The sequence below is a fragment of the Ruditapes philippinarum genome, unplaced genomic scaffold (genome assembly GCF_026571515.1).
Source record: "Ruditapes philippinarum isolate M1 unplaced genomic scaffold, ASM2657151v2 ctg16685_1_1_1_1, whole genome shotgun sequence".
NCBI lineage: Eukaryota > Metazoa > Mollusca > Bivalvia > Venerida > Veneridae > Ruditapes > Ruditapes philippinarum.
In genome coordinates, this window is record NW_026866879.1 from 3,275 (window position 1) to 19,673 (window position 16,399).

General features: G+C 32.4%; 1 protein-coding gene across 1 annotated transcript; it reads left to right on the plus strand.

The window, feature by feature from the left end:
- Positions 1 to 4,066: 4,066 nt before the first annotated feature.
- LOC132734107 (protein FAM91A1-like) lies at positions 4,067 to 16,390 on the plus strand (the record flags this gene model as incomplete). Its single annotated transcript, XM_060720827.1, has 15 exons — positions 4,067 to 4,252; positions 8,806 to 8,890; positions 9,298 to 9,510; positions 9,829 to 9,896; positions 10,270 to 10,386; positions 10,994 to 11,084; positions 11,918 to 11,980; positions 12,538 to 12,644; positions 12,896 to 12,934; positions 13,271 to 13,380; positions 14,005 to 14,135; positions 14,351 to 14,439; positions 14,855 to 14,941; positions 15,652 to 15,851; positions 16,352 to 16,390. Coding segments are annotated over exons 1-15 (1,511 nt in total), but the record flags the coding sequence as incomplete, so codon positions are not given.
- Positions 16,391 to 16,399: the final 9 nt, after the last annotated feature.

Here is a 16,399-nt window from a genome sequence, read left to right on the forward strand (position 1 = left end):
TGTTTTTACTATATATCAACGACATCGCTTCTGATATTAAGTCATCGATTCGCCTATAGTCTGACGACTGTGTAATTTATAGACCCATACTCACCAGTGAAGATCATAATATTTTGCAAAAAGACCTGGACACTTTAGTTGATTGGAGTAATATCTGGCAAATGGAATTTAACGTTGATAAATGTGCGACCCTGTCAATAACAAATAAACGTAACAAATCTGTTTTTGACTACAAAATGAAAAATCAATCACTACATGTTGTTAAAAACCATCCATATCTGGAAGTTGGACTAGCAGATACTCTGAAATACAACCTACACATCAATTCAATCACAGCAAAAGCTTCTAGCACTCTTGGTTTTATCAAACGGAACTTAAAACACTGTCCCACCATAGTAAAAGAAAGAGCTAATCAAACTTTGGTTCGACCTAAACTGGAATATGCGTCACCAATTTGGAACCCTCAACAACTAAATACTTCAAAGAAAATCAAACAAATACAACGGAACGCGGCAAGATTCGTCATGAATAAGCCATACAACCATAATAATCCATCTAGCGTATCATCAATGCTACACGAACTAAAATGGCCAACACTTGAACAACGTTGTCAGTGTGCGGACTTAATTCTCATGTATAAAGTGTTTTAATAACCTGGTGGCTGTACCAGTTGAATACCACCCACAACTATCAACAAGATACACACACTCGGTAAAGTTTGTCACTTATCACTGCAGACTTAATGCGTACAAACATTCATTCTTTCCAAGAACTGTGCCTTATTGGAACAACCTACCACAACTATGGACAATCTGGACAGTTTTAAGACTGCTGTCCAGTCTTACGTATTTGAGTAAATTATTAAACATCGTGTATATAGTGTATAAACATGTTTGGATTTTACTTCACACTACGTTTTCACATTATTTTAACTCGAACGCCTGGTGCCGCACATGGGGGGCAGGTTTTTAGCCCACGTTTTTATGGAGCACAATTCACATCACCACTCGTCGCTGATGTCTGCACAGCAGATTTACAGACGAGCTCAACATAGAAGTAGAAGTTTCAAAATGACTAACCTATGATCTATGTCTTGACAATTAAATCTGATTTTGATAGAATATGTTGTTGTTTCCTTGTGTTATACTGCAGAAAAATAACCAAATGTTGCTACTTATGACTATTTAACTTTTTGAACAGAAATTTCATTGTTTGATTTCCTTCTTGTTTCAAGTGTTAAGTAACATGAAGTAACGGAAGCACAATATTATATTTGGGAGCATTATGATTAGAATCTGTCCGCAGCAAAATCCATACTAACCTTTGTAAACGAATAACCCTTAAACACTAACCCTGACCCTAGAATTAGAGTGATTTTGTAGAGAAACATGAATATTGAAGTAGGGTAAAATCATAATGTTAACAAGAGCCATGTCAACATGGCCATCCCCCGCCGAATGTGTTTGCTCATTGGAAGAATGTATATGTAGTACAGCAGAATAATTCCATTTTAAGAGGTCTTTTGGTAATGAAAACTGATGGCTATAGTGATTACAGATTTGAAACCTATGTGAATACTGATGGCTGAAAATAACAAAGGGCAATAAATGAAAAATAATGCAGGGTAGGTTATCATTCTTGTGTGCTGCATCCCTCCTCAGTAAAATCTATCCACCTATGAAGTTTCAAGTTGATACTTCAAATACTTTTTGAGAAAAAATTGAATTGAAAAATTAAGTATGAAAAAGAACAAAGGGCAATAACTCTTAAATTATAAAAGGTAGAGTTATCATTCTTGTGCACTGCACACCTCCTGAGTTAGATCTATGCACATATGAAGTTTCATAATGATATCTCAAAGGCCTTTTGAGTTATGCTCTGGACAAAAATTAATTTTGAAAAATAAAAAAAGGGCAATAACTAAACAATTATGCAGGGTAGAGTTATCATTGTTGTGCACTGCACTCTTCCTCAATGAGATCCATCCACCTATGAAGTTTCAAGTTGATACCTCAAATACTTTTTGAGATAAGCTCCGGACAAAATAGTATGAAAAAGAACAAAGGGCAATAACTCAAAAATTGTACAGGGAAGAGTTATCATTCTTGTGCACAACATTCCTCCTCAATAAAATCTATCCACCTATGACATTTCATGTTGATATGTCAAACACTTTTTGAGTTATGCTCCACTCAGGTGAAAAATTAAGTATGAAAAATAACAAAGGGCAATAACTCAAAATTATGAAAGGTAGAGTTATCATTCTTGTGCACTGCACACCTCCTGAGTGAGATCTATGCACCTATGAAGTTTCATGTTGATATCTCATAGGCTTTTAGAGTTATGCTCTGGACAAAAATCAATTTTGAAAAATAACAAAGGGCAATAACTAAAAAATTGTACAGGGAAGAGTTATCATTCTTGTGCACAGCATTCCTCCTCAATAAAATCTATCCACCTATGACATTTCATGTTGACATCTCAAACACTTTTGAGCTATGCTCCACTCGGGTGAAAAATTAGGTATGAAAAATAACAAAGGGCAATAACTCTAAAATTATGAAAGGTAGAGTTATCATTCTTGTGCACTGCACACCTCCTGAGTGAGATCTATGCACCTATGAAGTTTCATTTTGATATCTCATAGGCTTTTGGAGTTATGCTCTGGACAAAAATCAATTTTGAAAAATAACAAAAGGCAATAACTCAAAAATTATGCAGGGTAGAGTTATCATTCTTGTGCACTGCACTCCTCCTCAATGAGGTCTATCCACCTATGAAGTTTCAAGTTGATTACTCAAATACTTTTAGAGATATGCTCCGGACAAAAATGTCGGACGGAAGGTCGGACGGACGGAGACTATTTCTATAGGAAGCTAGCCAAAAGTTCTAGCCGTACGTGAGTCACGTACGACTAGCCTGGACACACTGTATTGGCTAGCCGTACGGCACTTTTCAAAATTATATGGAAGTCGAAAATGCATTTGTTATTTTGTGTCTTTAAACAACGATTTTAATCAAATCTCCGCATTTGTCCTAGTGTGTTCACTTTAATAAAGATGCTCCGCAATTTTGCACAAAAAAATAAATACGAGTAAGCGTTGTATAATCTATCTTAATAAAATTGAATGTCAAAGTTGCATGTTATAACGAATAAATAATGATCGGAGGGAAGTAAATAAATAAATAAAAAGAATATTAAAAAAAAAAACGGTGAAAAGGAAAAATAATTTCATAATGCAAACTTTTCTTAACAAACTTCTATACCGGCAGTAATTGACGCAATTATCAGAGCCCAGCAACAATTTTTTTCGGTGTTTTTTTTTCAGTTTAAAAATTAAACTTAATGAAACAAAAATAGATTATTATCAAATTTTGTAAACTATTTCAATTCATGTTGTTTAACTGCAACCAAACGCTATTTTTTCTTGACGTCTTGAGATGACAAAGTAAATTATTTACTGTAGCCAACACGTTGATCTAAAATGTAAACATTCTTGACTAAAACCCTCGCTTAAAGTCATAATTAACATATGCACTTTCGCCTTCAATATTTATTTTTGAAAAGTGCCGTACGGCTAGCCAATACAGTGTGTCCTGGCTAGTCGTACGTGACTCACGTACGGCTAGAACTTTTGGCTAGCCGTACGGGCCCGTACGGCTAGCCACTTCCATTTCTATATCCCCCGCCGCCTTTTCGGCGGGGGATAAAAATTGCTGGGAACAGATTCTAAAGTGTAGCAAATATTTGCGTCGCGAAATTAGGAGATAAAGACGGACATCAAGAAGACATAATGCTGTTGCTTGACAAAAACATAGAATATTACGCTTAAATCGTAATGGTCAATTAAACAAAGTTTTAATTAAGTAAAGATATTAACCTTTTTCTACAATAGGCTGTTCAAGGCTAAATATCACAGTTTCTTCCAAAGAAAAAATACTGTCGCCATTTGTCAACAACTTGCTACCATATAAATTATGATAGGAATGTGTTCATTGGTCGAAAACTGGCAGGTAGTTTTTAATGAACCAATAGTTGCGGTTTTAACATGGTAAAGTTTGACAGCCTCGGTCTGAAATATCCAACATGGCAGAAAAAGGCAGGGGAGGGCCAAAAGTTTACTCAATTAATTAGAAAAGGCCACTGACATACATTGAAATTGCATTTATTCAAATCAAAATGAATGCAGACGTTGAAAACCACATTAGGCAAAATCACTCATGGTCAAAACTTCCTGCCAATGTCAAACAGGTTGGTCAATTTTACCCGGAACATCCTACTTTCTTCCTTATAACTGTTATAACAATATAATTTAAAGCTTTATTTGATCTCATATGCTAAGAATCCAAAAATAAAACAAATAATCTATCTATCTATCTATCTCTGGATACTGCCAACCCCTCTTACGAGTGTTACAGGCAGGTATACATTGTATACATTTAAGAAACAGCTTTAAGATACAAGGGAATCCGGGAACCAGTCCCTAGCTCTTATTGAATAGACCCCTTGGTTCTTTTACATGCCCAGTGTATAGCACTGATACATGCGAGGATTTCCTGGATTTCTTACCAGTACACCTCTATGTAGGTGGGAAACACTGAAAGTGTCTCTGAAAAATCCCAAGGGTGTAACCCAGGATCGAACCCGGGACCTCAGGAGTGATAGTCAGTGGTTTAACCAACTGAGCTATCGCGCCACCACATATAATGCCTAACATTCCAACTTTATAAGCTAAAGTTAATGTAACAACAAGCTTCCAGAAAAGTTTACCTTACATATACACTGATATAGGATGGTCCCCTATGGTACCACTGTTCTTATTATTTCCAGCAAATTGTATACATAAAAAGAACTTTTATTTACTATTTAATAAATTGTGTTTAACTGTCGCATCTTGCCTTGAAAATACACCTGTCATTCATGGAATAACTCAATGATTTAAATTAGAAACATCTATGGTCATTCAGCCATGTTTTGAATGGCAGCTAAAACAGAAAGCACTATGGTACCGTGGTACGTAAATTGATGGCCCTTTTTGGCTTCAGTAGAATTTTTTTAATTAAATATGACGTCACTGCAGTTTCAGCAGACGACCTGCACTTGTCAGAACATGAAAATATCAGTTTAACTGGAATATGTGGGGTAAAATAAAAAAGTATTTCCAACACACTCGGGTAGTTTTGGATTTTCCTATCAATGACAGAAATTTATTTAAAATGAAAATATTTCATACAATTTTTATCCAAATTAAAAAAAGCAGCACTTCCACTTTCACATTAATGGTGGAAACATTCGATTGGTCCCGTTCAGTATGTAAAGAAACACATTTTCTGATTACACCGGAATGGGCAAGGACGCGGTACCCGCGGGGAGTACTATAACTCTACACCATACATCTGTTGGTTTCATTTTATAATGGTCCAAAATGTAAATGGCTGAACAGTCTGCAGAAAGATCCTGGCTCTCTTTTTTACTAATCAGATCAATCAGAATGAAATTAAAAAAACAACAAGATTATGGATGAGGAAAATGCCTCATGTTAAAAGTCTATAATGGTGGAACAAGATCATGGGTCAGGGTCACTATTAATTGTATCTACAGTACTGTTAGCTATGTCACATTCACAGTCGCGACTCTGTATTTATAACAATGTACCCCAATTCCAGTTTATCAAAAAGTTAAATGTTTTTTTTAAAGCAAAACTGGGGTAGAATCTATATAGTTTAGCAGACCCCAGAAATAATCAAGTTTGTAATACACCCATTGACAGTTTCAGAACTAGCAGATGACAGGCTATTCTTGATTTGCAAGTAAAGATAACTGAATGCGTATCTCACTGTATAAATAGTATGTAAAAACTAAAATAGTCTGACTTGTAGGTTTAACCATAAATTTAGACACCTTTAAATGTCAAACGATATGTTGAAATATATACTGAGTTAAAGCTAAGATTATTATTCACAAACTTTCTATTTGAATTTGGTGAAATAAGTAATAGTTATAGTATATGAAACGAGTTAGTTACGAGGGTATAACACTGGCTGGGGCGACATCAAGGGGTGTTTCTGCTAAAAAATGGCGAGGCCGTTAGGCCGAGACAATTTTTTTTTGCAGAAACATCCCGAGATGTCGCCCCAGCCAGTGTTATACCCCCGTAACTAACGAGTTTCATATACTATAACTGTTTTATCGCAATGGCATAATGTTTTCTTTTTTGTATAGAAACAAATAAATAAATTAATCGTTAGCTACATTACAGTTATTTATCATAAGGCAGTTTTTCAAGTTGTTTTCGCTGCCGCAAAAAAATATACAAAAGACATCCAATATAAGAGGCGGATTGTATACTGTTACCAAGATTGATTTAAGATTAAAGGGCTTTTTTCATTTCATTAATTATCTTTGTTTATATTTTTCATTGTATTTATATATTTATTTTATTTTATTTTATTGATTTCATTTTTTTATTATTTTATGTGTTTTGTTGTTTTTTTTTGCTACTGGGAATGGTCGTTACCACTGCCCCATTGGAGCCTCTATGAAAAAACTGTATTGATATATACAAGGTACGAAAAGAACTCGACCAATATATAACAGTCGAGTTTTTTTCCTATATGAATCAATGAAAAAACTGTACTGTTATATATCAATACAGTTTTGAAATGCTCATCAAAGTGTACTGAGTATAATGGGTTAGAAAGAACAAAGGAAAAGCTCACAGCCATGCGATAAATTTAAAAATTGGACATTAAATCACCCCACACTAGTGTAATGTTATGTGGTTTTGTATATGAGTATATCACAAGTAGACAAACATATAACTCAAATGAGAAATAAGATACACAAGTGTGTTCTATGACTACAAGTTTAATACTGAAGATAATCTCTTAACAAGAACTGTTGGACTACTTTCTAAGCATGCGCATGTATACATTTATATAAACAGTCTCATATTACATCTCTCTTCTTTTAATAAAAGCATTTGATTGTATATCATAACAAACAGACATTCAATATTAAAAATATGTTTTAAAAGTTTAAACATTGATGATATTAGAAAAACCCAAAACTGGGGCATTACGAATATGCCTTGACCCTAAAGCATTAAATGAGGCAATTCGTAGACCGCATTTTCCCATGCCTACTTTAGAAGATATTACTTCAAAACTTAATGGCGCATCAATGTTCAGTATTCTTGATATAACGCATGCATATTGGAGCTTACAGCTTGACAAACGTTCGTCAATGCTAACTACGTTTAACACGCCGTTCGGAAGGTATAGATGGCTTAGACTTCCGTTTGGTATATCGGCTTCTGGTGACTTATTTATGCAGAAAATAAGCGAAATTCTCGAAGGACTATCGGGCGTAACTGCAATAGTCGACGATATTCTTGTATACGGTCGCACACAGGAAGAACATGATAAAAATCTAAAGCACGTGTTTGAGCGCGCACGAGAAAAGGGTGTCAAATTAAACCCAGATAAATGCAAAATTGGTGTACAAGAAGTACCATTTTTCGGTCATGTAATAAGCAAGAATGGTCTTTAACCAGACCAGTCCAAAGTCAAAGCTATAAGTGAAATAGGTTCTCCAAATACGAGGCCAAAGTTAGAAACATTTTTAGGTATGGTTAATTACCTTGCAAAATTTGCACCAAATCTCGCGGATGCGACAGCTCCCCTCAGGAGCCTCTTGAGAAAAGATGTCGAATTCTGCTGGGAAGAGCAACATGATAGAGCCTTTCAAAAGGTTAAACACATGATATCTGAAGCACCTGTGTTAGGTTATTTCTAAGCATGCGCATGTATACATTTATATAAACAGTCTCATATTACAACTAGCAGTTTAAAAACAGCTAAATTTGTAATGTTTTAGAATTAGAGATATCAATTTTAATCAAAGATAATGGGAATAACTTGTATTTTTCACTCGATATACCCCGTTTTTTTACGACTAGTTCATATAGAGACTGTCAATGGGTGTATTATGCTGTTATTAATTTAATGCTACAATGTTTTATTCCTAGTTTAGTTTTAGTTAAAAGAAATAAAAATGTAAAAATATAGGGAAATAGGGGGGCAACAGCCCCTTATAATTAAGCTAGCATGCAAATATTGTTTATATTCCAGGGTCTGCTAGTAAACTAGATGTTTACTGCAATACCCAGTAAATTATTATATTAACAAATCTTTAATCTGTCTTTAAATCTTTAAACACTGCTTTAATTTCTAAAATTAGTTTGAAAAAAAAGTAGATTTGAAAATGTCAAAATATTTGACAAGCATTATGCAATAGCTGGTAAAAAGATCCATTTGGAAATATTTAAACTTTTATTTTGAACCAAACAACATCTTGCCATTCACATATATACTACTTCTAGATCACTCTAAACAGATTTATGAAGCATGAGGCATTAATATCTTATTGTAACTTTTGTTGTAAAAAAAGGGATGAATTTTAAAGAAAAAAATACAGGCATATCTGGTTCTGAAAGCCTTAATTTGAAACTGCTTAGCATACTGTGTTACAATACAATCTCTGTGAAAATGCTTATTATTGAAATCATTTCTATACCAAAAATTTAGATACACACATTTGAAGTCCATTAAAATGCATCAGTTTAGTAGTTTACAAATGAAAGAAATTGAATTTGAGTATTAAGCATTTCTTTTTAGACTTTCAGAATGCCTGTGATTTCCCTTTACTTAGTTACTATGATTTGATTTTATCTAATTTGATAATATCAGAAATATGTTAGTTTTTGCTTTTCCTATCCAGTTAAGCTTCTTTTTATATGTTAGATACTAGGAAATTCACAGAAGGAATATGAAAAGGCAGTGGTGCAGTTTAGTGTCAACAATCAGCTGAGATTTAAAACAAATCTTGGTAAGACTGTTTTATTTGTTTTGAAAAAATAGTTAGAATTTATTATGATTTGTGACTTTTAAATCTTAATTTACTCAGAATTGAAGGGCCATATTGATTTATATGAATGTATCAAATAGTTGTATGTATGTTTAGTGTTATGTAAGGGGAATGAAAGATACATTGAAGGTTCATTTAAAGTAAATTTAGAAAGCCTTCAGTTTGAAAGAGAATGTATGCTGATTAGTTTAAATAATTTGTTTTTTGTAAACAAATACAAATTCATTAAAAATGTTGAAAAAATGGTATTTTCTAGGACTGGTAACTAGTATTGATATTTTAATAACATGTCATTGATAGTCTGGACTTTGTAACATTAGGTATTATATTATATTCGTTAGTGTATCATAAATTTTATACAATTATAGTAAAGACTGTAAGGAAGGATAATGAGAGACGATACTATGAGGAGTTGTTACAATACAGCCAGGATCATCTGATGCTATATCCCTATCACCTATCTGATGTAGTTGTGAAGGGACTGAGAGTTACACCATTTATATACTACATCAACATGATGTCAGACATAATGTCACAGGAAAGAAGCTATGACTCATTACCAAACTTTACTGCCGCAGATTGTAAGTATAAAATATTATATCTGAATACCATGTGACTTTTTTCATGTGAGGAATATTCCTACATCATCACTTGAAAGAGTGGCTGAAATTACAATTCAGGTTACAAAAAATGTAAGGAAATGTTAAACAGTAGTTTTAATATGTTTATTGTTTTCTACATATCAAATTATATTTAAATGAGAAAAACATGTTATTTTGGCTGGAAACCTTTAAGTTTCTTATTATAAATGAGGCAAAAACAGTTTTCTCCCTAAGGACTTATTTACAAATTTGGTAAGTATCAAAAAAAATAATCTTGCCATCATTTATATTTTTCAGGTCTTAGGTTATTGGGGATTGGTAGAAACCAATACATTGATTTAATGAATCAGTGCAGATCCTCTAAGGTAAAATTGTGAATTTTTGTTCCTTCTTTTTTACATAAATATGTTTAAAATTGTGGTTTATTTCACCTTTATAAAAATAGCCATACCATCAAATTCTTGTAAATATTTTCATTTTGGTGCAAATAAAATTCATCAAGATTCTTCATTTATTTGTGAAATTAAAAGATAAGGAGGGGAGAACAACACAATAAAACACCAGGTCGGTTTATGTATTTATTCTAACTACCGGTTTCGGGTACTATATTCCATTCTTCAGGTTATTCATTTATTTGTTATAAAACAGTCAGGCCATTCATTGAAAGGATTAAATGCCTTTGAATTAGTAAAATTTTCTAACTATAAAATGTATCAAATTTATAAATGGAACTTTCAGAAATTTTTTCGAAAGAAGCCTCCAAAAGATTTACTCCCAACAAAACCTGTAGAAACAGTGGCTATAGATCCATGGTGGATGGCTAATATAGGATTTATAACAGAGGATGATATCAGAGTAAGTTGATGATAGCATTTCTCTAATTGGTGGCTTATTGTTTCTATAATTATAATATTATAATATAGAACTAAGGTGTTTTTATTTTAGAATATACATGTATCTAAGATGAAATAAGAATGGATTTTGATTCATATGTGTTATGAATGGTCAAAGTCTCTAATTGGTGGATTATAAATAAATGGTCAAGGCTTTTGGTTTATATATATTTATGACCTCTAAGAAGATAAAACAAAAAGATAAAAAAGTTCCTGCCTATGAGTTCAGTTGGAAGGGATTTGCTTATTGTGAAAGTTTTTAAATATATAACCTGCTATGTCTAACAATATACAAGTATTTAAGGTTTTTCTGTGCGATTGTTGCATAATTTACCTGTAAATCATTAGTAAAAATGTTAAAATTTATTTAGAAATATTTTAAAATTTTGAAATCCATTTTTATTTCACAAAATAAAGATTTTTATGGTATTTTTTTATCTATTTGAAATTTTGAATACTCCAGAGCATTTTACCCATTCAACTAAGTAACCATATGGATGGAAAGTGTATAAAAACAATGTATGTTTTGTAGTGAAGTAAGGCTGATTAATAAGTTTTATGTCTTTCAGTTATGTTCAACAGCAGAGAAGAATATGATAGATAGGATCATAGACCTTGGTTCCCAACCAGCTGGAGAGCTCAACTATAAATTATTACACAGTATGTACATCAATGTCTCCTTGTATTTCTCTCAGCTTATTTTATATCATTAAAATGTAACTGTAAATTTGAGTCAGCTTTAAAGGAAAAATTGAAATGATTTCTTGATAAAAAGTTTACCACATCTAATGACAATCACCAGAGTGACTCAAAGATCATTTTGGGTTTACTGTATTTTGTAAAAATAGTTTGAATATTTTTTTGTTTCAGAGGGCTTTTTTCACAGGTAGAGAATTGGGCCCCTTCCCTTTAATTTGGGGAAGAATAACTCATTTTTTTTTTACCAAAGGAGAAGAAAAGACTTTGAATTTTTAGAGGAATACTGCATGATTTTAAAGAATTTTACAGAGAGAAAGAGGCCTTTAAACTATCCATGCTATAGAAGAAAAAAGCCCTGTTTTATAAAGTTGTACAAGTTGTTAGGTATATAATAAGGTATGGATGTCCTTATTTATTACCAGTATTACCTTGGTGGCACAGTTGTTAAGGTCTAGGACTTTATATCACTTGCCCCTCACTAAAGGTTTGAATCCAGTCAATGAATTTTGAGAAGTTATGCAGGTCTTTGGTTCTGCTTAGATAAGTTAGATGCCTGCATTTGCCTAAAATAATGTATCTGGGTGCATCTTAGGTCTTCTACCATTGTTGAGCTTGTAGGTCATCATAAGATATTATAGGTGTGGGTAGCAGAGTAGTTAAGGTTGTTTATTTCAAACCACTTGCCCCTCACAGCTGTAGGTTCGCATCCTGCCAGATAACTAGTTGTATATCCTTATGTTCAAGAAATTAAAAAAATCATCTTAAACTGTGAAAAGATGTGTTTATATTTAAAGGTTTATATAGACGGGGACTTGTATACTTGGATGTTCCTATACAGGATGATGACTTTATCATATGTAAGTCCATATTCCTTATATAAGTTTTCTTAATTTGGTATCTGAATGTTTTCAGTATTATCACGACTTTTGTCATCAACAACTTATAGTCACTCTTATTAACTGTTGACGTTGCTTGGTGTCGTAAAAAAGAGATATAATGTGAACATACAAATGAATTTTGTTTCTATATTTATTACTAGATTTATAATCAATGAAAAATAAATCCTTGTTTACTTACAAGACAATGGTTATATCTAAAGTTCATATATCATATTATGTATATTGAGAGGACCATTGTGATAGAGTACATCAAGTAACATGTCACTGATAATTGTAGGTTCTTAAAACAACAGCTGGTCAGGTATCTCTTGGAAAGTTGGTTGTTCTTGACTACCTTTCATTGTCTGAAATAATTTACACAGGGGTACCTCAGGTCTGGAAGGTTGTTTAATTATCTTGTCAGTGCTGATGTTACTGATCCTAAAAAATAAAGAGTTGAATTTAATAAGATAAAATGGATTGATTTTTAAAGTTAGCTAAAGTTTTACCTTTCGTATCATTTGATTTTGTTACAGTGCCACCGCTGGAGAACTTTGTGATGAATCGTGTATTGGGGGATTACTTTGAGACATTACTGTATAAAATATTTGTATCTATTGATGAACATACTACTGTTGCTGAGGTAATAATAACTTTTTTGGGTTTCATTGTTATAAACCTAATTTCATCAATAAAACAGTTGTTGTTTTTGGATTTAGAAGCAAATGAAATTAGACAAAAAAGTAAGATTATCAGTTTCCTTCTTTCAAAATGTATCCCAGAATAATACATACGGTACACATTTCTAATGTTTTCTGATTTTGATATTTCTTGTAGTTACGAGATAAATCTTGACATATTTTAGAAATTTTATTTTTATTTGTTATTTTTCAGCTCTCTAATGTGTTACAGATTGATTTACAACTTGTGAAGGTATGTTGGTACTGTAAAATAAATTCTTTAAATGTTGATGTTAAATATTTGATGTGTAAAACTAATAAAAACTTTGAAATTTCACTATATTAAATACAGTAAAATATTGTTTTTGAAATTATCTATTAAACTTTGTTTCATGTTTTTATTGCATTAAAAACACATCTGTGACACACATTATACTCTGTTTCAAGTGTAATTCAATTTCTCCAACTATCAACAGGCAACCGTTTTCAACTAAACATTTCACATTTCATAAACATAACTTACATGTAGGTTATACATTTTGGGTTGCTCTGACATGTTATTTTTATGAAAGTGTTATATCTATATCAGATGGCAGTATCTATGTATTGTCGACTTGGATTTGCTAAGAAGAAAGGATCAGAAGTTAATGAGGATGAGTTACATCCTTCGTGGAAAGATTTTCGACCTCAAAATAAAAAGTTAGTTACTTTATGTATATGTATATAGAGGTTGTGTACTTTAATGAATAGTTGTTCTGATTAATCAAGCAAATGCAGCATGTTTGAAACAAAAGTGACAAGGAACCACATAATATTGTACTCCTCTATTTTGTCAGCAGTGTGCATAATGAATTTATATTAATGCAAATTTTTTATTGACAACAAGTTCATCAATAAATAATATAATATACAGCTACTATAAAAAACATAATAAACAATTATTGACTAGTGAGCTATATCCTCACTGTCGGAATGTCATATTTCTATATAAATAGCCTAAGATTTGTAAAGAAAATAAACCGACAGTGATATTATTTTATGCCTAATAAGTGAAAAGACAGCAACTGTAAAGGCCAATTATGCCCTAGAAATGATTTTATTTCCCAAAAGCTAAAGAATGAAATATTTTCTTTTGTTTCTGAGGCATAATGTGCTTTTAACTCTTTTCCATGACACCTGGTAGAAAGATCCACATTAAATGAATGAAACATTGTGAATCTGTTGCAGGTAATGTTCATAATTAAAAGTTTGACTTACTAAATTTTTATCAGGCCTTAATCACTTCAGAATAAAATTTCTAGTTATTTTAAAACATTATTTCAGAGTAACACAAGAGCAGTTGATTATAGATTGGGGAGATGCCCTGGCAGATGTGAATGAGAACCCACCCAGCCCCTCCTCTCTTACCAAACCTACTGTAGTTTCTGACCTAGTCAACTTAGAATCATCTATGGGTAACTTAACATCTTATTTTTACACCATTTAATGTTGGAGTTTCACTAACTGTTTAACCTGTAACTTACATCATTTTGACAAACATTTATTGTTTATATAAAGATGTGTACTCTGTGCAGTTATTTTGCTGAACAAACTTTGGACTTTTCTCTCCAAAACCAGCATTATTTAAAAGTCAGTAATGAAACAGATATTGTTTGATTTTGTATTTCAGATACTGTTTCAATTGGTGCTACTAAAAGAATTGCATTTCTGTTTGATTCTACTTTAACTGCATTTCTCATGATGGGTAATTTATCACCTGTAAGTTATTAAGTCATTTCTCTCCAAGGATAAGTTCAGCTTCAAATTCAACTTCTATTATAGATAACATTATTCCTTTTTCTTCCGTGGCTTGTCAGGCAGGCAATCCAGAGCCTTTGTGGCGCTAATTGTGCATTGCAATGCTTCTTCATAATTCACATGTAAAAGTTTGTCAAGAAAGTAAGCTTGAGGATGACATATAGAACCTTATAGCTTTCTGCATAAATAATAGAATCACCAGCATTCCTTGCTTTTCTTAGATTGAATTTAGTAGGTGAAAATGAAACAGAATAGAATTTAACAAAATTTCAGGTATAACTATTTGAGAAAACATATACATGTACTTAAAGATTGATATAATTGTTCAGAAGTTTGTTTTGTTGTATATTTCTTTTGTTTTGTTGTATATTTCTAGGGCCTAAAGAGTCATGCTGTCACTATGTTTGAGGTGGGAAAGTTGAGTGATGAGTCTTTGGACAGCTTTCTGTCTGAACTTGAAAAGGTATTGATTAATTCTTTCACACTATTAACTCTTACCATGCTCATATCTTACATCCCTCAATCTGGAGGAAACCACCATTTTTAGAGAAAATTTCAAAAATATGTAATGACTGAATAGCAAACAGTTCAGACCATGATCTGATAGAATTATACAGACAGGGCGGACCGTGTGACAGGGCGGATCTTATGTTTGGACAGGGCAGACCATATTTTGGGACAGGGTTGATCAAGACTAGGTGGACTGTTCTTTTAAATTTCATATTGCTATTAATATTGCATGGTATGCACTGGTCAAGTGTGTAGGCTGCTGACAGAAGGCTAAAGGTTAATTAAATGGCTTAATGTTATAGATTTATGAGACGTTTTTAACAAATAACAAACCAAATGCTGTTGAATTGTATTGTTTTCTCATAACCTAATTCACAGCATGTCAATACACATATGTAGGAATTAAGACAAAACAGTATTTTTCTTAGTGCTTGCATATCCAAGCATGGTATCGTGTGTTTGTTGAAATTAAAAACTCATAAAGATATGGTAAAACTTCAGTACGTAACTACAAACATGCAATTGATGACAGGATTAAAAATGCACCAATTAATTCAATACTCTACTATTATATTTGCTGAAAAACTGATTATTGTCTGAAAAAAATTAGTGTATATAGTTTGTCACTCTTAACTAAACTGTTGCTCTGCTATATATTCTTAGGTTGGTTTTGAAGCTGAAGGAGAGGCTAGGAGATATTTTGTTCATGCTCTGTTATTGAGAGATACTGTTAAATTTCTCCGTTATAACAAGAGCTTGTGTGCCGAGAATGAAACTGGGTCAGCTGTTGACCTGATTAGATGTGAGAGTTTACTTAGTCTTGATGCTTCCACAAGATCCAGGGTGCTAAACAAAAATTACAGGTTAATTACAATACTTTCTTAACTTGAAAATTATATTAATAACTTTGTAGCTTTGTAAAAGCTTAAATATCTACAATAATTTCATAAAGAAATAAACAATATTTACTTCCTGTATAGTTATTTTCACAGAGACATGATCAAATCTTTGTTTACAAATGGTTAGTACCAGTGCTAATAAGGCAATAGTTTTTAGCTCGACCTTTTCTGCGGGGTCATCGTTGTCATGGTTGTTGTTGTTATGCAAAAACTTCAAAAAGATATCAACATGAATTTTGGAATAATTTCTTATCGTGAAAAATGCAGTTGTAACACAAGGGGCATAATTCTGAAAGCAGTATTTTTGGAGTTATGCCCCTTTTTAACTTCAAATCATTAACTGTTTATGCGGTGCTCTTGTTTTGAATTATTGCCATATTTAGATACTTATAAATTGGATATTTAAGATGATGATTATAATATTATATAACAGAAGACTTTATGGTATATATTTTGTTTTCCAGTTTGCTAGTGTCTATGGCACCACTGAGTTATGAGATTCAGCATTTGTT